The sequence below is a fragment of the Elephas maximus genome, chromosome 3, assembly GCF_024166365.1.
Source record: "Elephas maximus indicus isolate mEleMax1 chromosome 3, mEleMax1 primary haplotype, whole genome shotgun sequence".
NCBI classification, from domain to species: Eukaryota; Metazoa; Chordata; class Mammalia; order Proboscidea; family Elephantidae; genus Elephas; species Elephas maximus.
This window is the reverse complement of record NC_064821.1, coordinates 179,293,089-179,318,681: the sequence shown is the minus strand read 5'-3', so window position 1 is coordinate 179,318,681 and position 25,593 is coordinate 179,293,089. Positions and strand designations below refer to the sequence as shown.

Genomic DNA, 25,593 nt, shown 5'->3' with positions numbered 1-25,593 from the left:
AACCTGAAATGAGTCTATAATCTAACAGGAATCAATGGATCAATGGAAAAAGAAATAAAAAATTTATTCAGACATCTCTAATTTCCTATAGAGTCACTTGATATCAAAATAAGCACAGAATGCTTGTGAAATATTAAATGACTCAAAGTTAGATCTGCTTATAATTAATATATTATTTCAATTTGTAAAATTACTGCTCAATTCTTGGTAGAAACAAGAGCATACAACTTAGATATCTATTCAAACTGAATTCACATTGGCAACAGGTTTTATAGAGATTCTTCTAAATTAAAATAGTTTAATTGGAGAAGGACATTTTTCTAACAGAGGAACATGCAAGACAGATATATATTGAATAATGAGGAAAATAATGTCTTCGCCTCAAAGGCAAAATTTCTCTATGAAAAAAACTTAATTTTCAATCAAGAATATGGATACCTAGAAACATGTATTAAGCACAGTTTTTAATAAAAATAGATTCAAATAGACTAAGGTCATATACATATAAAACCCATTGCCATTGAGTCGATTCTGACTTATAGTGACCTCTATAGGACAGAGCAGAACTGCCCCACAGGGTTTCCAAGGAGAGCCCAGTGGATTCGAACTGCCCATCTTTTCGTTAGCAGCTGTAGCTCTTAACCACTATGCCACCAGTGTTTCCAAGGTCATATATATACTAAAAAAAACTTTTTTTTTTTTTTTTAGATAGCATGGAAAATTCAGCACAAACGCAACTAGAATTCTAATATACATATTTTTAATACTAAAGGCAACTTATTTTGAACTCTCTTCTTATTTTATTGGATAAAACTCCAATTATATCCCAAATGGACATCTCTTGGCATTTCAACTAAACACTGTTTAATTTAGTTAATTGCCAGCAAAGTAACTATTGACCACCAGCCTATTAGAGAATCCAGTGAACTCTATTAACAATAGCAATTTAAATGACAAAGTTCACAGAGACATATATTGTGGCATGTCTAAAACCCACCCCACAGCAACATTAATTACATCATTAAGGAAATAAAAATTAAATCCTGAATTTAACTACATATTAAATAGACACTAGTGGAGATTGAATATGATCTACCGAGTAATTTTTCTCAAGTTATGGTCAACCATTTTGAAATAAAAATATTGGATTTCTATAATTACTGGCTGCCATCTGGAAGTAAAACAAATGAGGTGTGCTGATTGATTTTAAACTTTACAATTTTGAAATTTAACAGGATTTGTAGAATTATGTGTATCTTTAATGGATTGTAAAGGCAAAAAGCAAAATATAAAGGCAGAAAGGCCTGCTTTTAAAAATGGATAACTTAACAGCATCTTAAATAAGATCTGGAATTCAGGGCTTTATATAAACCTGTACCAAAGTAGCCAAAACACTTTCAATCACGTCTTTCTCTTGTAGGCAGAAGTCTCTTCTAACCCCCCATAATTATCTCTTTTTGAATTCTTTCCAAATGGAGACCAGCCAGATTAGTTGTGGAATAATGGTGGAAATACAATGCTCACCTCCTCAGGCACTAAAGTATGTCTTTTTCTTAGAACTTATTCAGGAACCAATAAAAACCTATCTTTATATCTTTGAAGAGATGATTCTCCCTTCTCACTATGGAATTTTAAAGGTGCCTTGAAGACAGGTAAAGAAGAAAGAACTAGTTGGAATCATTCAGAGGACTGTATGCAAAACAACATAGCAGTGATGGAATGATTTCAATTTTGACCTGTGACCAGGCTATACTGTTTGAGAAGAAAAGGTCTTCTGGAAATGCTATAAAGTCTGTTCTTACTTAGTCTGTTAGAAGTTTAGTGGCATCAGTAAAAACTTGTGCTAGAAACGTAGAATATATGATAACCATTAAGTGAAAAAAGAGCCCTGGTAGCTCAGATGATTAAGCACTCAGCTGCTAACAGGAAGATTCTAGGTTTGAACCCACTCCGCTGCTTTGTAGGTGAAAGAAATGGTATCTACTTCCATAAAGATTACAGCCAAGAAAACCTTATATGGCAGTTCTACTCTGTGACTTGGGATCTCTGTTCGAAAGCAACTGCAGGGAACTAACAAGTGAAACAAAGGTTAAAGTAAAAAGTATTGGGGAGTCAGTTTTTTTTTTTTTTAATTCTTTTATAGAAGATTATCTTTCCTTTATTTAATTCTCCTTTTCATCCTTTGTAAAAAAGAATTTTAATTGTTATTATAAAAGCCAGTTGCCATCGAGTCGATTCTAACTCATAGCGACCCTATAGGACAGAGTAGAACTGTCCCATAGAGTTTCCAAAGAGCGCCTGGTGGATTCAAACTGCTGACCTTTTGGTTAGCAGCCGTAGCACTTAACCACTACACCACTAGGGTTTCCAAACTGTTACTACAGATAAAGCATTACATATGTCTAAACATCTAACTATTTACAAGTTAGGAAGATAATGTTACTTGATGAAAAATCAAACCCATCATAATTCTAATATTGGTTACTTTTTTATTTAAATTTTATTGCATAGCTTCAGATAGAATAAACTTTTGATGATGGTATTACTAAATTTTAATGCCTACGTTATACATCTCTCACTTCTTCAATATATGAAGGTAATGCAATGCTTAGCCAAGCGTGTAACCAGCTGAATTTTTTAAAATGTATTAGAATATGTTATTCAGAGAATACAAACTAGTAAAAGTTACAGGTTGGAAAAAATCACACTCAAATTTATAAAAGAATTGTCATATTCATTAGTCTAAGTTAGAATAATAAATTTTCCAATATCATAAATTATTAATGGAAAATGAAGTAGCATAAAGTACCACACATACGTTTGACAGTCTACATTGTACTTTATGCTCTGTATTTACTGGCAAATAATACTGCATTCCTATCTCATAGAGACAGAACATTGATAGATCAATTATTGTAATCCATATTTGTAATATAATGACATAACGTATACAGTTCAAAATTAATATGAGGGTTGCTTGCTAATTTAATTAACTAGTTATTTATATGTATATACATATATACGGCTAGTTAAGTTATACATATGTATATATACGTACATATGTACATACATACACTGCCAGAGAATGGAATCTCACTATTGAAGTATTACTGTAATTCGAAGTTAGGGAAAAAATAGAGACCTGACTGTTATTAAAAAAAAAAAAAAACTTTTCATTGTGAAATGTTCAATATAGAAACCTGTAAGAAATGATTTCTATTACTGAATTGTCCAAGCAGATTTCCATGGAGCATCTATTATAGAAGTGTGCTGTGTTTCCCAACAAAAGCTTCTAGAAAAAGCAAGTTTGGCTTCCCAACAGCATATTAGATATATGCATCAACAACTAAAATAAAAAAGGTAAGTCCATTTCTAACTGTTTTTAAGATTAGAAAATGGATTATTTGCTTTAAAATAACTCAGCTTGTTTCATGTGATAGCATTAAAACATGGGAATAAAACATCTCAGTATGATGTATTAAGAATGCATACCTTCATTCTTCCAAAAATCAGACCCACATCTGTTATTCAAAAGAATAAGCCTTATCTTTTTTAAAATGGAAAAATATAAACCTCATCAATCATGCATAACCCACCCCCAAAAAACCCAGTGCACATGTACACCGAAATGCTACACATTTTAATATTAAAATACTACATAACCTCTCAGATGTAAAAACACTGAACCTGTTAGTCATTTTAGCTATATTCTTGGAATTAAAAAAAAAATGATCATAAGGAAATAAAAAGAATGAAGCACTTGAGAACTGTGAAACATGCAAACACAAATATCCAGATAATTTCCCTTGCCTTTCTCTTATTTTCCTTCCTGTTGGCTTCATGATATTTTACCCTACTTTAAAAAGCAATAATATTACTTCATGGAAAAGATCAGTGCCAACAGAATTCACATCATATCTGAAAAAATTGATGTCAAAAATTTTATTTCAAGTATTTGGACTATGAAATCCAAATTGGATTCATATGCATAAATAACAATAAATTATGACACAAGATCTTATCCTATTGTAGAAAGTAAAACTCAAAAGGTGGCACCTTACAGTATATTTAGAAGAGAAGAAAAATGCTATTTGAGCTGCTTTCAAAACATAAGGATAGTTCTGACATTTCCAAACATTGATCCTTTTAAAATTTAATATTCTCCATCTTGAAAAAAATGAAATCTAGAAGTATAGTTTTGTTTCCAACCAAAGCCTAAATCTCTGCCAGTCTAGCTGCATTTTAATTTCCAGCAAATTCCACAACAAATGCATTTACCTAGAATTCTGGACAAAGGCTACACTGCACTATATTTCTTATTTATTGAGATAATGAAGTCTGACATAGATATATGTATTTTTAGTCTGAGGGAGAATGCAGTATAATTTCATTACGGTGATTTTTCTTCTTAAAAAAAAAATACCCTAGAAGAATGGGTTCACACTTGAATTTCAAATAAAGTGAAAATAATGTCACTTTTTAACCTTCATGAATTGTCAAAAGCCGAGAGAAATGGCAAGTACACTGGAAGATACGTAGCCATTGTCTTGAAGCAGTTTTAATTATTTAAAGGCTGAGGGCAGAAATACAACTTCTAGAAATTATTTTTTTTTGCACCCCCTAAAAATGGCATATGCTTATATACACAATATATAACTGAGTTATCTGTTTTTAGTAGCTTCAAATAAAGTAGTTAAACACTAATAACTTCAAATAACAAACTATTTAAAAAAGAGGAAAAGAACAAAAATCTTCAAATCATTCTTCTTAGAGCTATTAAATAAAAAGTACAGTTTAATTAAAACTGAATAAATAGGCATATATATTTTTAAAGGCAAGGCTAGTCCAAAACTCTGGAATGAGAAAAGTTGCCCCACATCGTGCTCCTCACCTCATCTATCTGAGGCTCCTGAGCCTGCGCAGCCTTGGGCGCTGAAGAGTCGCAGTCTGGACTGTAATGCTCACAGTAGTCATACGCTGCTTTGGGGTCACCTGTGATCAACAACTGCTGGATGTCCCCCTGCAAAGAAACAAACATGGATGTGGCCAGCATATCCAAACACACGTGCGCCTAGAGCAAACTTTCTTTGGCAATGTGTAGTTTATGTTTAAACACCTAGAGGAAAAAAAAAAATTATAGTTCAATGTTAAGAACAGTCTTAGAAGATTAAGAGAGAAACTCACACATATTTAGGAAATTACCTGTTAATATTAAGCTGTTATTCTATGCTCTTTTGTGGTTCGAAAAGTCTACACTATAGACACACATTTGTTAAAACTCAGTTCTAGGAGGCAGGGCCAAGATGGCGGACTAGGTGGACGCTACCGTGGATCCGTCTTGCAACAAAGACTCAGAAAAACAAGTGAATCGATCACATACATAACAATCTACGAACTCTGAACAACAAACACAGACTTAGAGACGGAGAACGAATAAATACGGGCAGACAGAGACCGTTTTCAGAACTAGGAGCCAGCGTACCAGGCAGGTGACCTTCGGAGCCCGATCTGGGGCAGAGCCCAGGGGGGCAGACGGCACAGACAAGGGGCCCAGCCCTACCCCCCCCGAAACCATCCCGGGAGGGAGTCTAGCTGGTTGGCGCGGGCGGCGTAGCGGCGCAGCCGGTGGGAGAAGCACCCGGGAGGCAGTGACAGATCTTGGAGTGGGGAGAGCAGCATCCCAGCCGGGGAGCCGTCCCGCCGGGAGTTTGGCGAGAAGCGGGCGTGGCGCAAACGGGGGGATCAACTATATTTCCCTAAAGCGACCCCCGGGTGGGGCCCACACGTTCCTGCGGGGGACGCACACCCAGTGCGCGCATGCGGCACGGCGCACCGGAGGGAGAAGTCCCCAGGAGGAAGTGACTGGTCTTAGAGCAGGTAGAGCAGCGTCCCAGCTGGGGAGCCGTCCCGCTGGGATTCTGGCGCGCGCGGGTGGAGCGTGAGCACGGGGTCCAGGTATATTCCTCTGAATAGACCCCGGGGGCGGGCCCACCTGGTCGTGCGGGTGACGCCCACCCAGTTCGCGCGAGCCGTGTGGCTCACCGGACAGAGAAGTCCCCGGGAGGAAGTGACTGGTCTCGGAACGGGGAAAGCAGCGTCCCAGCCAGGGAGCCGTCCCGCTGGGATTTTGGCGGACGGGGGCGGAGCGTGAACGCGGGGATCAGCTCTATATTCTGTGGTACTACACTCCTAGCTCTCTGATCCCTCCCCCACCCTCCCCAGGCGGCTCCAGTAACATCCGAATACCCTGAGCCAGAGACAGAATTCAGATAGGGATCTGACTACATCTTTTTATACCTGATTACCTGGAAAATCTAGTTTCCCAGTGATGGCTCGGAGACAGAAGTCCATATCAAACCACATAAAGAAACAGACCATGACAGCTTCTCCAACCCCCCAAACAAAAGAATCAAAATCTTTCCCAAATGAAGATACAATCCTGGAATTATCAGATACAGAATATAAAAAACTAATTTACAGAATGCTTAAAGATATCACAAATGAAATTAGGATAACTGCAGAAAAAGCCAAGGAACACACTGATAAAACTGTTGAAGAACTCAAAAAGATTATTCAAGAACATAGTGGAAAAATTAATAAGTTGCAAGAATCCATAGAGAGACAGCATGTAGAAATCCAAAAGATTAACAATAAAATTACAGAATTAGACAACGCAATAGGAAGTCAGAGGAGCAGACTCAAGCAATTAGAATGTAGACTGGGACTTCTGGAGGACCAGGGAATCAACACCAACATAGCTGGAAAAAAAATCAGATAAAAGAATTTAAAAAAATGAAGAAACCCTAAGAATCATGTGGGACTCTATCAAGAAGGATAACTTGCGAGTAATTGGAGTCCCAGAACAGGGAGGGGGGACAGAAAACACAGAGAAAATAGTTGAAGAACTCCTGACAGAAAACTTCCCTGACATCATGAAAGACGAAAGGATATCTATCCAAGATGCTCATCGAACCCCATTTAAGATTGATCCAAAAAGAAAAACACCAAGACATATTATCATCAAACTTGCCAAAACCAAAGACAAACAGAAAATTTTAAAAGCAGCCAGGGAGAAAAGAAAGGTTACCTTCAAGGGAGAATCAGTAAGAATAAGTTCAGACTACTCAGCAGAAACCATGCAGGCAAGAAGGGAATGGGACGACGTATACAGAGCACTGAAGGAGAAAAACTGCCAACCAAGGATCATATATCCAGCAAAACTCTCTCTGAAATATGAAGGAGAAATTAAGATATTTACAGATAAACACGAGTTTAGAGAATTTGCAAAAACTAAACCAAGACTGCAAGAAATGCTAAAGGAGATTGTTTGGCTGGATGACCAATAATATCAAGTACCAGCACAATACAAGGTCACAAAACAGAACGTCCTGATATCAACGCAACTCAAATAGGGAAAGCACAAAAACAAACAAATTAAGATTAATTCTAAAAAATAAATAAACAAAATAATACACATAACAGGAAATCATGGAAATCAATAGATAAACGATCACAATAATCAAAAAGACTAAATATAGGAGGCATTGAACTGTCAGATGGAGAGTGATACAAGGCGATATAGAACGATACAAGTTAGGTTTTTACTTAGAAAAATAGGGGTAAATAATAAGGTAACCACAAAAAGGAATATCAATTCCATAACTCAAGAAAAAAGCCAAGAAAAACGTAATGACTCAGCAAACATAAAGTTAAACATTATGAAAATGAGGATCTCACAAGCTACTAAGAAAAATGTCTCAGCACAAAAAAGCATGTGGAAAAATGAAATGGCCAATAACACACATGAAAAGGCATCAAAATGACAGCACTAAAAACTTATTTATCTATAATTACGCTGAATGTAAATGGACTAAATGCACCAATAAAGAGACAGAGAGTCACGGACTGGATAAAGAAACACAAGCCATCTATATGCTGCCTACAAGAGACACACCTTAGACTTAGAGACACAAACAAACTAAAACTCAAAGGATGGAAAAGAATATATCAAGCAAATAAAAAGCAAAAAAGAAGAGGAGTAGAAATATTAATTTCTGACAAAATAGACTTTAGACTTAAATCCACCACAAAGGATAAAGAAGGACACTATATAATGATAAAAGGGACAATTGATCAGGAAGACATAACCATATTAAATATTTATGCACCCAATGACAGGGCTGCAAGAGACATAAATCAAATTTTAACAGAATTGAAAAGTGAGATAGACACCTCCACATTTATAGTAGGAGACTTCAACACACCACTTTCGGAGAAGGACAGGACATCCAGTAAGAAGCTCAATAGAGATACGGAAGACCTACTTACAACAATCAACCAACTTGACCTCATTGACTTATACAGAACTCTCCACCCAACTGCTGCAAAATATACTTTCTTTTCTAGTGCACATGGAACATTCTCTAGAATAGACCACATATTAGGTCATAAAACAAATCTGTGCAGAATCCAAAACATCAAAATATTACAAAGCATCTTCTCAGACCACAAGGCAATGAAGCTAGAAATCAATAACAGAAAAACTAGGGAAAAGAAATCAAATACTTGGAAAATGAACAATACCCTCCTGAAAAAAGACTGGGTTATAGAAGACATCAAGGAGGGAATAAGGAAATTCTTAGAAAGCAACGAGAATGAAAATACTTCCTATCAAAACCTCTGGGACACAGCAAAAGCAGTTCTCAGAGGCCAATTTATATCGATAAATGCACACATACAAAAAGAAGAAAGAGCCAAAATCAGAGAACTGTCCCGACAATTTGAACAAATAGAAAGTGAGCAACAAAAGAACCCATCAGGCACCAGAAGAAAACAAATAATAAAAATTAGAGCTGAACTAAATGAATTAGAGAACAGAAAAACAATTGAAAGAATTAACAAAGCCAAAAGCTGGTTCTTTGAAAAAATTAACAAAATTGATAAACCATTGGCTAGACTGACTAAAGAAAAACAGGAAAGGAGACAAATAACCTGAATAAGAAACGAGAAGGACCACATCACAACAGAGCCAAATGAAATTAAAAGAATCATTTCAGATTACTACGTAAAATTGTACTCTAACAAATTTGAAAACCTAGAAGAAATGGATAAATTCTTGGAAATATGCTACCTACCTAAACTAACACATTCAGAAGTAGATCAACTAAATAGACCCATTACAAAAAAAGAGATTGAAACGGTAATCAAAAAACTTCCAACAAAAAAAGTCCTGGCCCAGACGGCTTCACTGCAGAGTTCTACCAAACCTTCAGAGAAGACTTAACACCATTACTGTTGAAGGTATTTCAAAGCATAGAAAAAGATGGAATACTACCCAACTCATTCTATGAAGCTACCATCTCCCTGATACCAAAACCAGGTAAAGACATTACAAAAAAAGAAAATTATAGACCTATATCCCTCATGAACATAGATGCAAAAATCCTCAACAAAATTCTAGCCAATAGAATCCAACAATACATCAAAAAAATAATTCACCCTGATCAAGTGAGATTTATACCAGGTATGCAAGGCTGGTTTAATATCAGAAAAACCATTAATGTAATCCATCACATAAATAAAACAAAAGACAAAAACCACATGATCTTATCAATAGATGCAGAAGGGGCATTTGACAAAGTTCAACACCCATTTATGATAAAAACTCTTACCAAAATAGGAATTGAACGAAAATTCCTCAACATAATAAAGGGCATCTATGCAAAGCCAACAGCCAATATCACTCTAAATGGAGAGAACCTGGAAGCATTTCCCTTGAGAACGGGAACCAGACAAGGATGCCCTTTATCACCGCTCTTATTCAACATCGTACTTGAAGTCCTAACCAGGGCAGTTAGGCTAGACAAAGAAATAAAGGGTATCCAGATTGGCAAGGAGGAAGTAAAGCTATCACTATTTGCAGATGACATGATCGTATACATGGAAAACCCTAAGGAATCCTCCAGAAAACTACTGAAACTAATAGAAGAGTTTGGCAGAGTCTCAGGTTATAAAATAAACATACAAAAATCACTTGGATTCCTCTACATCAACAAAAAGAACACCGAAGAGGAAATGACCAAATCAATACCATTCACAGTAGCCCCCAAGAAGATAAAATACTTAGGAATAAATCTTACCAAGGATGTAAAAGACCTATACAAAGAAAACTATAAAACTCTGCTACAAGAAATTCAAAAGGACGTACTTAAGTGGAAAAACATACCCTGCTCATGGATAGGAAGACTTAACATAGTAAAAATGTCTATTCTACCAAAAGCCATTTATACATATAACGCACTTCCAATCCAAACACCAATGTCATATTTTAAGGGCATAGAGAAACAAATCACTAATTTCATATGGAAGGGAAAGAACCCCCGGATAAGCAAAGCATTACTGAAAAAGAAGAAGAAAGTGGGAGGCTTCACTCTACCTGATTTCAACACCTATTATACAGCTACAGTAGTCAAAACAGCCTGGTACTGGTACAACAACAGGCACATAGACCAATGGAACGGAATTGAGAACCCAGATATAAATCCATCCACGTATGAGCAGCTGATATTTGACAAAGGACCAGTGTCAGTCAATTGGGGAAATGATAGTCTTTTTAACAAATGGTGCTGGCATAACTGGATATCCATTTGCAAAAGAATGAAACAGGACCCATACCTCACACCATGCACAAAAACTAACTCCAAGTGGATCAAAGACCTAAACATAAAGACTAAAACGATAAAGATCACGGAAGAAAAAATAGGGACAACCCTAGGAGCCCTAATACAGGGCATAAACAGAATACAAAACATTACCAAAAATGTTGAAGAGAAACCCGATAACTGGGAGCTCCTAAAAATCAAACACCTATGCTCATCTAAAGACTTCACCAAAAGAGTAAAAAGACCACCTACAGACTGGGAAAGAATATTCAGCTATGACATCTCAGACCAGCGCCTGATCTCTAAAATCTACATGATTCTGTCAAAACTCAACCACAAAAAGACAAACAACCCAATCAAGAAGTGGGCAAAGGATATGAACACATATTTCTCTAAAGAAGATATTCAGGCAGCCAACAGATACATGAGAAAATGCTCTCAATCATTAGCCATTAGAGAAATGCAAATTAAAACTACGATGAGATTCCATCTCACACCAACTAGACTGGCATTAATCCAAAAAACACAAAATAATAAATGTTGGAGAGGCTGCGGAGAGATTGGAACTGTCATACACTGCTGGTGGGATTGTAAAATGGTACAACCACTTTGGAAATCCATCTGGCGTTATCTTAAACAGTTAGAAATAGAACTACCATACAACCCAGAAATCCCACTCCTCGGAATATACCCTAGAGATACAAGAGCCTTCACACAAACAGATATATGCACACCCATGTTTATTGCAGCTCTGTTTACAATAGCAAAAAGCTGGAAGCAACCAAGATGTCCGTCAACGGATGAATGGGTAAATAAATTGTGGTATATTCACACAATGGAATACTACGCATCGATAAAGAACAGTGACGAATCTCTGAAACATTTCATAACATGGAGGAATCTGGAAGGCATTATGCTGAGCGAAATGAGTCAGAGGCAAAAAGACAAATATTGTATAAGACCACTATTATAAGATCTTGAGAAATAGAAAAAACGGAGAAGAACGCATACTTTTGTGGTTACAAAGGGGGGAGGGAGGGAGGGAGAGGGCTTTTTATTGATCAATCAGTAGATAAGAACTGCTTTGGGTGAAGAGAAAGACAACACTCAATACAAGGAAGGTCAGCTTAATTGTACTGGACTAAAAGCAAAGCAAAGAGGTTTCCAGGATAAAATGAAAGCTTCAAAGGTCAGCGGAGCAGGGGCTGGGGTCGGGGGAACTTGGTTTGAGGGGACTTCTAAGTCAATGGGCAAAATAATTCTATTATGAAAACATTCTGCATCCCACTTTGAATTGTGGCGCCTGGGATCCTAAATGCCAACAAGCGGCCATCTAAGATACATCAATTGGTCTCAACCCACCTGGAGCAAAGGCAAAGGAAGAACACCAAGGTCACACGACAACTAAGAACCCAAGAGACAGAAAGGGCCACATGAACCAGAGACCTACATTATCCTGAGACCAGAAGAACTAGTTGGTGCCCGGCCACAATCGATGTCTGCCCTGTCAGGGAGCACAACAGACAACTCCTGAGGGAGCAGGAGACCAATGGGATACAGACCCCAAATTCTCATAAAAAGACCATACCTAATGGTATGACTGCGACTAGAGGAATCCCAGAGACAATGCTCCCCAGAACTTCTGATGCCACAGGACAGGAACCATCCCCAAAGACAACTCATCAGGCATGAAAAGGACTGGTCAGTGGGGGGGAGAGAGATGCTGATGAAGAGTGAGCTAATTAAATCAGATGGACACTGGAGAGTGTGTTGACAGCTCTTGACTGGAGGGGGGATGGGAAGATAGAGAGAGAGGGAAGCTGGCAAAATAGTCACGAAACGAGAGACTGAAAGGGCTGACTCAATAGGGGGAGAGCAAGGGGGAGAAGGGAGTAAGATGTATGTAAACCTACATGTGACAGACTGATTGGAATGGTAAATGTTCACTTGAAGCTTAATAAAAATTAATTAAAAAAAAAAAAACTCAGTTCTATGCATTCGCAGCTTGCTGGGGATAGTAGAGGACAAATAAAATTTAAGAAATTGGTTTAGAAAATAAGTAAATGAATTTTAAAAGTGTAAATATATAAAGACTGTCATGTTATTCCAATATTAGGTAACTAAAGAGGCACAATTAACTTAAATTGAATCATTATTATTAGGCAAATTCACCTGAAGATTTTTTTAGAAAAAATATAGATTCATTTATTATAGTCTGTTAGAGGAATCAGTATCCAAAGTGAAAACTCCCCCTTACAAAGATGAATGATAAATGCAGAGACCCAGAGAAAAGAAAATTATAAGTAAAAAAGTAAGGGTTTTGTGCATTTTTATTAAGAAAAAAATGGAGCATCTAACCATGTATCAAAACTCACTTATTTAGAAATCTGTATAATTTTAATACAAAGACAAAGATTAGAAGTATTTAATAATAGGATTTTCTTAAGAGTTTTACTTCCAACAGCTTCTGGAAACTGTGTAAACAAGGAGACAATTCTCATGTTCTGCTCTTGAGGCAATACGACTGTTTCCACATGGGAAACATATGTTCAACATGAAACTAGTTTGATAAAAGTCTGGTGGTGATCTTATTAATTGAGAATTACACCCAGGCCCTGAGAAATGGCTGCACTGATACTTGTTTGACTTAGAGATTCAGGTCCCCCTAAGTTCGAGCACATGTCTGATTCACAAAAGATCTGACTTCATTCTGAATAATTTCTAAGTTTTTCCAGCTTTCTATAAACCCTATCAACAGGAATTGTTCAGGGCCTACATGAAGATATAGGAATAAATTATAAAGTCTCTAATATTGAGTACTAAGAAAGGATCCATAAGGCATTTCTACCACAGCATTTATTTATTCATCAACAAATTTTATTGAGAAATTATTAGACACAAAGCATTGAACATAGTACCTGCAGAGGTAAAAACATAAATTTGATATAATCCCTGTCCTTTGGAGAGTGCAATTCAGTGGTTAAGAATATTTAAGCTTTAATAAAAGGCAAAATAAAATATGTAACTTGAAAAAGATACAAGCAAAGTGCTATGAGAAGTGGAGCAAAAGGGGTATAAATGATTTAATTCTAGCATCAATCCTTTATTATATACTTGTGAGCTGGGTGATTATTTTTATTTGCATATTCTTTCTTTTTTCTAAAACTCACTTCTCATTCTCATTGTTAGAGTTAGCATTTATTCATATGGATCATAAACCACTATTTTCATTCCTATGTTTCATTTCTTAAAAAAATAAAGCAGCTTTGTTGATTTACATATCATAAAATCTACTCCTCATGTTGGCTTTTGGTACATTCACAGAGTTGTTTAACTATCACCACTATCTAATTTCAGAAAATTTTCATCACCATAAAAAGAAACCCCATAACTATTGGCAGTCATTTTCCATTTTACTCTTTCCCAGCCTCTGCAGCCACCAATCTATGTTTGGTTTCTATGCATTTGCCTATTCTGGACATTTAAAATCAATAGTACCATATGGTACCATACAATGTGTAGCCTTTTTTGACTAGCTTCTTTCACTTGTTGTTAGTTGCCATTGAGTTGGTCTCCTACTCTTGGTGACCCCCACACACGATGGAAAGAAACGGGGTCCAGACCTGCACCATCTCCTTGTCTGATTGCAGATTGGACTGTTGCGAACTATAGGGTTTTCACTGGCTGATTTTCGGCAGTAGGTTATCAGACCTTTCTTCCTAGTCCATCCTAGACTGAAAGCTCCACCCAAACCTGTCCAGCATCATAGCCATACACTATCTACCACTGAGAGACAGGTGGTGGCTGCATAGGAGGCACACTGGCTGGGAATCAAACCCAAGTCTCCACTTAGCAGAATGTTTTTATAGTCATCCATGTGGAAGCATGTATTAGTACTTCATTCCTTTTATTGCCAACCAATATTCCATTGTGTGGATATACCACATTTTGTTTATTTATCCATGCGTTGCTGGAGATTTGGGTTATTTCTACTTACTAGTTATTGTGCTGTTGGTTTTCTATATGTCTTATATCTCTTTAATTACTTTATTTCTCAAATACTGACTTCTTTTGTGCCAAACTGATATTTTTTTAGTGTACCATTTTTATCCTCTTGCAGTTTATTTTACTGTATTTTTTAGAGTTATTTTCTTAGTAGTTGCCCAACATTTTTCAGATCAATACCAATTTTCAATGTTAGGCAGAATTTCAATATTATGTAAAACTTTGCTCCTGTATACTTCTGTACCTTCCCCTCTCCTTTGCTATACCTGTTATACAAATTACATAAGTTCATCAACACAGTTTAATAATTGTTGCTTTATGCAATTGTATTTTAAACCAGATGAGAGAAAAGTGCCACAAACAAAAAAATATTTATATTGTCTTTTATATTTACCTCTGTAATTGCATTTACTAGTCCCCTTTACATCTTTGTATGGGTTTTACTTACTGTTCAGTAGTAGCCTTTCATTTCAGTCTGAAGAACTTCCGTATTTCTTGTAGGGCAGATTTAATAGTGACAATTCTGTTTTCGTTTATCTGGGAATGCCTTAACTTCTCCATTTTTTGATGGATGGTTTTGCTTGATATAGAATTTTTGGTTGGCAATATTCCCCACCCCACCCCCCGCCACCCTCAGTACTTTGAATATGTCACCCCTCTGTGTTCTGGTCTCCATGGTATCTGATGAGAAATAAGCTTTTGATCTTAATTAGGACCACTTGTACGGGATGAGTCACTTATCTCTTGGTACTTTGATGATTCTCTCATTGTCTTTGTCTTTTGATTGATTCATTCATCATTTGTCAAGGTGTGCATCTCTAAGTTTATCCTACTTGGAGTTTTTTTTTTTTTTTAATCTTCGGTCTGTAAATTAATATGTTTCATCAAATTTGAGAAGTTTCTGGCAATTATTTCTTTGAATATTCTTTCTGCCCCTTTCTCTCCTCTCCTTCAAGTACCCTGATTATGTTTGATGGTGTACTTGATGGTATCCCACAGTTCTCTGAAGCTCTGTAAATTTTTCTCCATTGTCTTCTCTTTCTGTTATTCATTCTGGATAATGTCAATTGAACCATCTCAAAGTTTACTGATTCCTTCTTCTCTCAGCTCAAATCTGCTATTAAGTTTCTTTCGCAAATTTTTCATTTCAGTTATTATACTTTTCAGTTCCATAATTTCTATTTGGTTCCTTGTTATAATTTTTCCTTTATTGATTTTCTGTGTTAGATGAGAAATCATTCTTGTACTTCCCTATAGTTTATCAGTCATGGAGTTTCCTTTAGTACTCTGAACATATTCATAATTGCTGATTTAAAAGTCTTTGCCTAATAAGTTCAACATGTAGGTTTCACAGGAACAGTTTCTAGAGATTTCTACCCCCTTCCTTTTCTTTTTTTGTACAGGTCATACTTTCCTGTTTCTTTGCCTGTCTGAAATTTTTGTTGACAGTTGAATATTTTCAATAAAATAATGTGATAACTCTGTGAATCAGATTTCCCACCCAATGTTTGTTGTTGTTTCTGTTTTTGTTGTTGTTGTGTTGCTGCTCTTTATTTGTTTAGGGACTTTCCTGAAGTAATTCTCTAAATTTGTATGCTTTATTGCCTTTGGCCACTGAGGTCTATGCTTAGTTAACTTTGTGATCAGCAAATGATTGGACAGAGATTCCTTAAATACTTTGAGCCAAGAGGCTTTGTGTGTGTGTTGGAGCATTACTTTGACACTCCAACAGTTTACGACTCTGCCTTAGCCTTCATTTCTTGAGGTGCAGAGTCTCCAAGTCAATCAGGCATAAGAGATTAGGACCTTCTCAAGTCTTTCCTGGACATGTACAGAGAGGCCTTTAGGGTCCCAGAAACATGTTGGAGCTTTTCAGAGCCCTCAATGGACATCTCATTTCCAAGCTTTTCCCTTTCTATATTTTTGTACACCTCTTGTTTGTCCCATATCCATACTTTTAAATGAATATTGTCAACCAAATGCTAAAGATGTTCATTTGCAATGTCTCAGTATCACCAGAAAAAATGATTAAAATTAGAATGTTAAAAATATACATCCACCAATAAAAATTTCACCAATGTGCAATATTGCAGTACTTAGTCATTGCTGTGATAGATATTGTTAAATTCAAATTTCTCCACTGATCTCTCAGATTCTGTTACATTTCTTCAAGTTATTTAGTTATTTCATTCATTCATTCATTCAAAAAGTGCTTAAAAAGCATAGCTCACATGGTAGTACGTTCAGAAACACCAAAGGAAAAAAGGAAGGACCTACTCCATTTTCTGGTTAAACAAGAAATAAAGTAGAAGCAGCAAGATATCCATCCAGAGAATTATGTCCCTTATAATGGCCATACTATTTTTAGTATTTTATATATATGTTTATTTATTTTAACATGTCATGAGATAATATACACAGTTTATCATACAAATTAAAATTTTCTGAAAATCTTTTTCAGTAAATAAATAAACATCTCTACTCTTTGTCTTATGGCTACTGATTTTAAGCATGCTCAGAGAAAATTAATATAAGTTCTCAAAATTTGTTGGTGACCCTTCTCAAACACCAACTGATCAACTGAGAGCAGCAAGTAGCTGCAATTGAATTATTAGAAATGAATAATATCAAATAACAAAGAGAAGTTATAATGCGCAATTCTTCATTCTGTTGTTTCAAAATGAAAATCTTGAGATATCATTTAATATTTGGAAAGTGTTTACTTAATACCATGACTGAATTTTTCTAGTTTTTGCCATTAACTACTTGGAAACGTGCAAGTCGCTTCACCTAATTTATCATTGGTAAAATGAATGCATTGAGAGATCATCTCTAAGGTCCTTTCTAGGACTAAAAATTCTGGAATTCCATACTAAATTTTATAGAAAATATAATGAACCAACCGAAGGTGTTGCTGAAACACACAAAAAAGTTGCCTATCATATGCAAATAGTATTTTTTTAAAGTAATTTCGAGAAAAATACAAAGACGTTTCCTAAGTACTTACTATTCTACTAAAGGACTTGGCCACATTAAGTAAAATCCTGCCAGGTTTTCCACTATAAATTCTTATTCCAAGTGTTTAATATTCAGCCATAAAATATAATACTGGCAAAACCTGAAAAATTCAGTGAAAACCCCAATGTACTATTTTCTCAGAAGGCAATTTTATAGTCTTTTATGTTAATCATATGACATATGTAGTGAGACAGCCTGTAGATAAACAAAAGCATCCTGACAGGTTGAAGGAACTTTAAATATTTAGATTCAATAATGTCATAAAAATGCTCAAAGCTGGAAAAAGGTGAAGTTGCCAAGTGAAGTTGGCATTTGTAGCACACCAGGCATGAAAAAGGCATTTTCCTCCTCTAGAGATCTACAAAGCCAAGATTAAAGTGGACTTGATGCAATTACCTTGCCATAAAAGCCTTGTCAGCTGGCTCTATACTATAGCATTTGTCTACGGCACAATGAGCCTGGAGGAGGAAAGCAAAGTTAATGGAAGAAAAGAATATAGAAACTATACAGATTAGGTTCTTCTGAACGTCACATGCATTGCAAAAGAATCTTATCACATTTTCAAGTAGTAGCATACTCTCCCTTCTAAACTAAAAAATAATGCACATGTGGTAAAAATTTTTTATTTTTATTTTTTAGAATACACACACGTATGTACATACATGCATTTATTTACACATATGTACATGTATGTAGTTATATCCTTATACATGCATATATACATATTTATGTGTATATGTGCATATATATATACATATACCCATACCACACCCATTGCCATTGAGTCAATTCCAACTAATAGTGACCCTCCAGGACAGAGTAGAATTGCCTCATAGTTTCCAAGGAGCGGTGATTGGATCTGAACTGCTGACCTTTTGGTTAGCATCCAAGCTCTTAATTACTGTGCCACCAGGGCTTCATATGTACATATATATTTAAACATATTTATATGTAAATATATGCATTTATATATATAAGTATATTATATATATATTTAAAACTTCTGTAAGTCCTAGATATTTCTATTTTCTGTGCTGTGAATGTAATTACGTATGCTCTATGAAATATACAAGTTAAGTTATCTTTTGGTGTGTGTATAAGGCATCACATTTATTGAAGATGTGGTACACGAAATTAGTCTAATATCTTAAAGCCACATGTCAATGGTAAGTGCCTGAATTTTCAGATACAACTCCTTCTCCTTTGTGAAGTCAAATCAGTATATGGTTGAAGTCAGTTCCCAGCCTGGGTTGGGCTGTACAGAACAGCAGCTGACTCTAAAGTTTGAGCAACAGAAACCAGGCTCTGATTAGCTGTCCTGTGCTGCTCCATCTGATCAAATCATTTGACCTGTTAATGGATACTGTGCTAGGGACGTAGAGCACAAGGCAGGCAGCAGACATACAAATAAAACAAAACATACAATGCAGTTGTTGGACCAATTGCTCAACTGCAACTGAAAAACAAGGGTCTCTCTTGAATGTTGGTGAAGGAACAAGGAACAGTACAATTTCATAAAGTTTTCAATTCTGCTCTGAATATTGGCAGATCTAAACTTTGAATATTAAAACAGACATTTCTTATATTCTAAGAGAATAATTTACTTGTGTTAAGATCTGAACAGAAGACTCCAAATATCTACTGACTATCTCATTAACCCTGGTGGTGTAGTGGTTAAGAACTATAGCTGCTAACCAGAAGGTCAGCAGTTCAAATCCACAGAAGGCAGTGGGTTTCTTTTGGTTTGGGATGTATCTCATCGAATCTCAAGAAATTTCTAAAATTACAATTTTCGTCTCCCCTAATCTTGAACTAAGTCACACAGTTACTGTTTTGTCCTATAAAATAATCTAGCCTACAAGTTTTCTCTAGAACACTCCTGTCTCCATTTATTTGCAAGATATGCATATAGTAATGGGAACATTATGAGAAAATAGGAGTTAGGTAGATGAAGAAAACGTAAAGGAAAATCATATTAAAAACAGAAAAAGGATCTTAGACAAAACTTTTGAGCAGTGAAACAATATAGCAAATTCAGAGAGGTATACTTAGTGCTACATTGTTTGAAGGAAGGCTTTTATGATGATGGTAGGGAGTGAGGGTAAAGAGTGGAAAGAGATAAAGATAGAAAAAAAAAAAAAGCAAGGAATCAATTATCAAAGGCCTTGTGTTGAGCTGAATCCTAAAAGTTGCAGAGTACCATTCAAGGACTTAGAGCAACAGAGCAAGTTGATCAGTGTTGCATTTTAACAAAATCCTGCTGACACTATAGGTGGGCCAGATGACTTGGAAGCAGGCAGTCTGGGAGCAGAGGAAACTGTTAGGGTTCTACTGAAATGAAAGGCTGCGATACTAAATCAAGTCAGCAGTAGAAGAAAATAGAATAAAGGAGGCATAGACATGGAGGCCCTGCATGATCCAAATGATTAATGCACTCAGCTGCTAACCAAAAGGTTGGAAGCTCAAATCCACTCAGAGGTCCCTCAGACGGCATGGTGATCTACATCTGAAAAATCACCCATTGAAAACTCTGTGGAGCACAGTCCCACTCTGACACACGTGGGGTCCACAGGAGTTCGAATTGACCTGACAGCAACTGGTTGTTGAGTAGAGATATTCGGGGGGAAAAATGGCAAAATTTGGAGACTTGACTGGATGTTGGTTATAGAGTGGGATGGGTGGCAAGAAAAGGTAGAGGAAAGTGCCTCAGAGATGGAGCGTAGAGGGATTCTGTAGCTCCTGGCATGAGCAATGGTAGGATGACAAAACCATTTACTCAAATCAGAAAAACAGAAAGAGATGATTTGGGGATCAACCTCTTAAGTTTAAGAAAGTGAATAATAATGCTAGTCTCTGGAGTAAGTTCTTTTATTATTATTAAGACAATAGGCTTCATTGACTTTTGAATTGTGTCCCTCTGCCTACCATCAATTTGTGTCGCTGACGTTAAGTTCAGTTACAAGAATCAAGAAGAAACAGCAGAAAAATTTCTTTTTAATCTCACAGTCCAGCCTTCTTTCACTGCGGCAACCTCACAGCAGTTTATCATTGAAAACCAAGGACAAAGTAACCTTATATTTTATCTGGCCTGAGACGCCCTGGTGGGTCAGTGGTTAAGAGCTCAGGCCGCTAACCAAAAGGCCAGCAGTTCAAATCCACCAGCTGCTCAGTGGGGCAGTTCTATTCTGTCCTATTGGGTCGCTATGAGTCAGAACTGACTCGACAGCAATGGGTTTGGTCTTTGGTTTGTTTGCGTTAATGCTAGTCTCTTTTTATTTATACTTAATTGTTGCCTTTGTGACAGAATAGAAAACATTGATGAAAGAAGTATTTTTGTCTATAACAGAGAGAATAACTATATCTAGCTGCTAGAATTAAGTAGATACTGGCTGATTTAATTTGGAAATGTCTAAAACTCATAGTAATCAGAGGTTATAATACACCTAAAAGCATTCACCATATTTAAATTTCTCTCATTCAGTTTCAAAGGGACCAAATTTAAGTACCTTTACTGAAGGTTTAAAAAAGTTTATCAAGTTAAATTATGCTAGAGTTGATACTGAGTTTAGATAACATTTATATAACTTTTTAAAATGTATTTTCACTATGCTTAGTAAAAAAGTTAAAACAATTCTTCGTTCTTCCATTAAGTCCATATGAAAAAAGTTATATTTTAATTCAAGGTAGAATATGTATTTTGATTAAATAATTGTGAATTTGTATCCTTTAGACATGCACACACATCACATTCCTATATATATCATAATGATATTTTACATCCTTTGATTTTATCTGTTCATATTAATTTAAACCAAGAGTAAAACAACACACATAGTTCTTTAAAAAAATTCACATGTAAATATTTAAATTAAAAATGTGAAAAACTACGAAGAGATGATTCTGAAATTACAAAGGATTCTTCAATTGGCACAAGAATTACCCAGGTTTCTTTAAATAACATTTAAAATTATGTGCCACCACAATTTGATACCCCTCCAAAACTAAAATATATCTGCTATCTTTTACAAGCACCTATTGCCCAAAATAACGTTAACTGAAAAATCATGTTTGGAAAACTAAAAGTGTTTTTGCAAACAAAATGGGGATCATTTGGAGACCCTATTTTTAAAAAAAATAACTTAAAAAATATTATTTACATGAAACGAAATATCAGGTATCATCTAAAATTTTTAACTGGTGTTTTAACACCTAGACTGAGAGGACTTCTTTTAACTAATGTTACTGTAAAGGTCAAAATATGACCTTGGCATGTAGGTATGACTTCTACTGCCTGTCGCACAAAGTTAACAGCAGAGTTTGACATTTCCTTTATATTCTATGCCTTTTGCCTTGGCAGGAGATTTTGTACTTAATTTTTTAAAGTATAGCCTTTGGAATATTAAAAAAGAAACAATATATGATTTTCATCATTTCATAAAGAGTTTAACAAATACTCCATAACCCAAGTAAGTAAACTAGATATTTGGGGCTCATTTATACATATCAATGTAGAATCACCTGTTTTTGCTGCCTATTTTTAAGTCGTCAGAAAATGGAAATAAGCAATTGGTAGGGATATTGCTACACGTTCATTATTCTTGTTTTTGTTTTCAGTCAGTTCTGACTCATGGTGACCCCATGTGTTACAGAGTAGAGCTGCTCCGATAGAATTTTCTTGGCAGTGATCTTAATGGAAGCCAATTGCCAGCCCTTTTTCTCCATGGCACCACTTGGTGGGTTCAAGCTCTACTCAAAATGATACTGTCCCAGAAATAACAGAGTTTCTGTTGTTTTTCCAAATGTTTGAAAAACAAATATTCCAAAATATTCCCTTATTTTTATTCTACTACACTTCCTTACTATATAACAATGAAATATTTAATGAATTGTAGTTTTAGTAAATAAAAACTGGGCATTTTGTGAAATAAATAAAGCCTAAGAGGATTTTTTAAAATAGGCATATACACTATAAAGTACTCGATACAGCCTTTACTTTTTAGTTTTGAAAAATAAAATATTTTCGTAGTGTCAATATGAAAAAACTTTTCTCATTTCAGGATACAGTCGGTTTGTGATGCATCTGTTGAACAGTGAAAGATGGAGGACATGTTCAAAGTTGAAAGATTAGAATTCCCTATTGAATTGGGAGCATTTGGAAGGAGCAGTATTTCTCTTGAAGGCAAAGCCAAACCTGATATACAACATTCCTCATTTCAGGAGGGATCTGTGCTCTACTGTTATAGAACAAGCTACGTTTTTCCCCAACATGTGTTTCCTTTTTTATATATTAGCACTAATGGTATTTTTTGTTCATAGGCACAGGTACACTGTAAGTCAGAAAATAATAAATTTCTTCTAAAAATACAATTTTAGCAAAGCATTATGCTAACATTATGGATAGGGCGGACAGGAATAAAGTAAAGCAGACCAAAACCTACCCTGAAATGGTTTATAGCCTGGTAAGGCAGGAAAATTAGTTATATATAACTGCATAATATATCCCACTGCCGTCGAGTCGATTCCGGCTCATAGCGACCATATGGGACAGAGTAGAACTGCCCCATAGAGTTTCCAAGAAGTGCCTGGTGGATTTGAACCACCAGCCTCTTGGTTAGCAGCCATAGCACTTAACCACTATGCCACCAGGGCTTCCACATAATATATAAGAAACATATTCTTTTACTGCATGATAATTATGAAAAAGAAAGACCTTTGGAAGGGATAAGGAGACAACTTTCCTCTGGGAAAACCAGCGGAATTATCCAGAAGGATCCTAGAATATATGAAATAATTATAAAAAAAAAAAGTGCCCAGCTTGTTTTAAAACAGGAATATTTGGTATTCTCTTTTGGCTCCCTGAAACCTATTATTTACACTTCCCTCTCCTACTCTGTGAACAAAATATTTGAACCCTATAGCCTGCATCACCAGACTGCCTTGTAGACCAGCGTCCAGGATAGACAATGGAAGTTACCCAGTAAGCAGGTACAATGGGACGGATTAACCAGTAAGCAAGGTTATGCACAGGCTTACAGCAAACATGGGTTTACCACATCTTTGATGTGGTGAGAAACAGGTGAAATTGTACACTACAGATTAATAAGTAAGCACAAGTAGGCCTGTGCATACCTTGCTTACTGGGTAATTGTAAGAAACTGGGTGATTGTGAGAAAAATGGAGAAAGACCATATATTTGAGGCCCCTGAAATAGCAATTGGCATGTCCCTTTTATACATACTAACTTTAAGCATTCTGATGATCAGTAAAGTGCAGTGTCTGGGATCCTTTATTTAACAAGTCCATCTATTGTATTTGATTAAATTCACTAGAACACAAACTTCACGAGGCACGGAGTTGATCTGTTTTGTTCACTGACGTACCCACAGTTCCTAGAACAGGTCTACACATCTTGTTAGGTTCCAACAAGTCGATTTTGACATATAGCGAACCCATGTGACAGAGCAGAATTGCTCCATTTAATCTTTATGGAAACAGATTGCCAAGTCTTTTCTCCCATGGAGTGTACATGTAGATTCCAACCACCGACTTTTGGTTAGCAGCCAGGCACTTAACCTTTGCGCCACCAAGGCTCCACATAGTAGGTACTCAGTAATTGTTCGTTCAATGAATGAATCATGAAGGCAATTAATTTGTTCATGGCTCAAACCAAAAAAAACCAAACTCATTGCCATCGAGTTAAATCTGAATCATAGATCACTGCCCTGACAGGGAAAACAGCAGAGAATTCCTGATGGAGCAGGAGAATAGTGGGATGCAGATCCCAAATTCTCAGAAAAACACCAGCTTAATACTCTGAATGAGACTGGAGGGACCCTGGAGGTCATGGCCACTGGACCTGTTATTAGCCCAAGATTAGAACCATTCCTGAAGTCAACTCTCCAGACACGGATTGGACTAGACTATAAGATAGGTAATGATACTAGTGAGGGGTGAACTTCTTGGGTGAAGTAGACACATGAGACTATGTGCGCAACTCCTGTCTGGAGGTAAGATGAGAAGGCAGAGGGAACAGAAGCTGGCTGAATAGACACGGGGACTACAGCGTGGACAGGAGGAATGTGCTGTCTCATTAGGGGGAGAGCAGCTGGGAGTACATAGATAGCACAGTGTGTATAACTTTTTGTATGAGAGGCTGACTTGATTTATAAACTGTCACTGAAAGCACAATAAATTAATTAATTAAAAATTTTTTTTGAATCATAGAAACCCTATAGGACATGACTGTAACCTTTTTGGAAGCAGGCTGCCACATCTTTCTCCCACAGAGAGGCTGATAGATTGGAACCACTAACCTTTCGGTTAGCAGCCGAGCACTTAACCACCACACCACCAGGGCTCCTTGTTCACAGTTACGAGGCTCTATTTCAACATTTTCAAATTACCTGTCTTATGTTTCTTCAAAGAGATACGCAAAAAATAAATACAAATGTAAGCAGTTTTAAAACGGTAAAGCATACACAAATAAGGTATTCTATTATGTTACATATAATATTTGAGGATGATTAAAGGAGAACACAGCTTTGAATAGCAGACTTCTAAACAATGTGTATTTCAACACTGTAAAATATAAGACATGTTGCTGTGGAATTCATTTGTATGTTGTTCCAAAAATAAACTCCAAAAAAAGTTCAGTTTCAGGAGTCTGAAAGTCATTATTCTATAAGTCAGCTCCATCAGGAAATAACGTAATAGGAATAAAAAAAAAAAAAAGACATGCAGCTAAGCAGTTTTTAGTATGTGCCCCTATAAAAGTAATAGCTTAGCAAAATTCTATACTATTTCCATAAACTATCCCCTGAGCACTAAAACTTCTGTTCACATTTGATATTAGAGCTTTATTGAAAAGCACGGTGGGTCTTGGTGGAGATTTTTAATTGCATATCCAGGA

General features: G+C 36.1%; 1 protein-coding gene across 2 annotated transcripts in view; it reads right to left on the bottom strand.

The window, feature by feature from the left end:
• Nucleotides 1–25,593, bottom strand: part of COL11A1 (collagen type XI alpha 1 chain) — a 257,545-nt gene that overhangs the window by 167,561 nt on the left and 64,391 nt on the right. For both annotated transcript variants that reach the window (XM_049880227.1, XM_049880228.1), the window contains one exon: nt 4,892–5,020. In XM_049880227.1, coding sequence (XP_049736184.1) covers nt 4,892–5,020 — 129 coding nt within the window. The remainder of the gene's footprint in view (nt 1–4,891; nt 5,021–25,593) is intronic.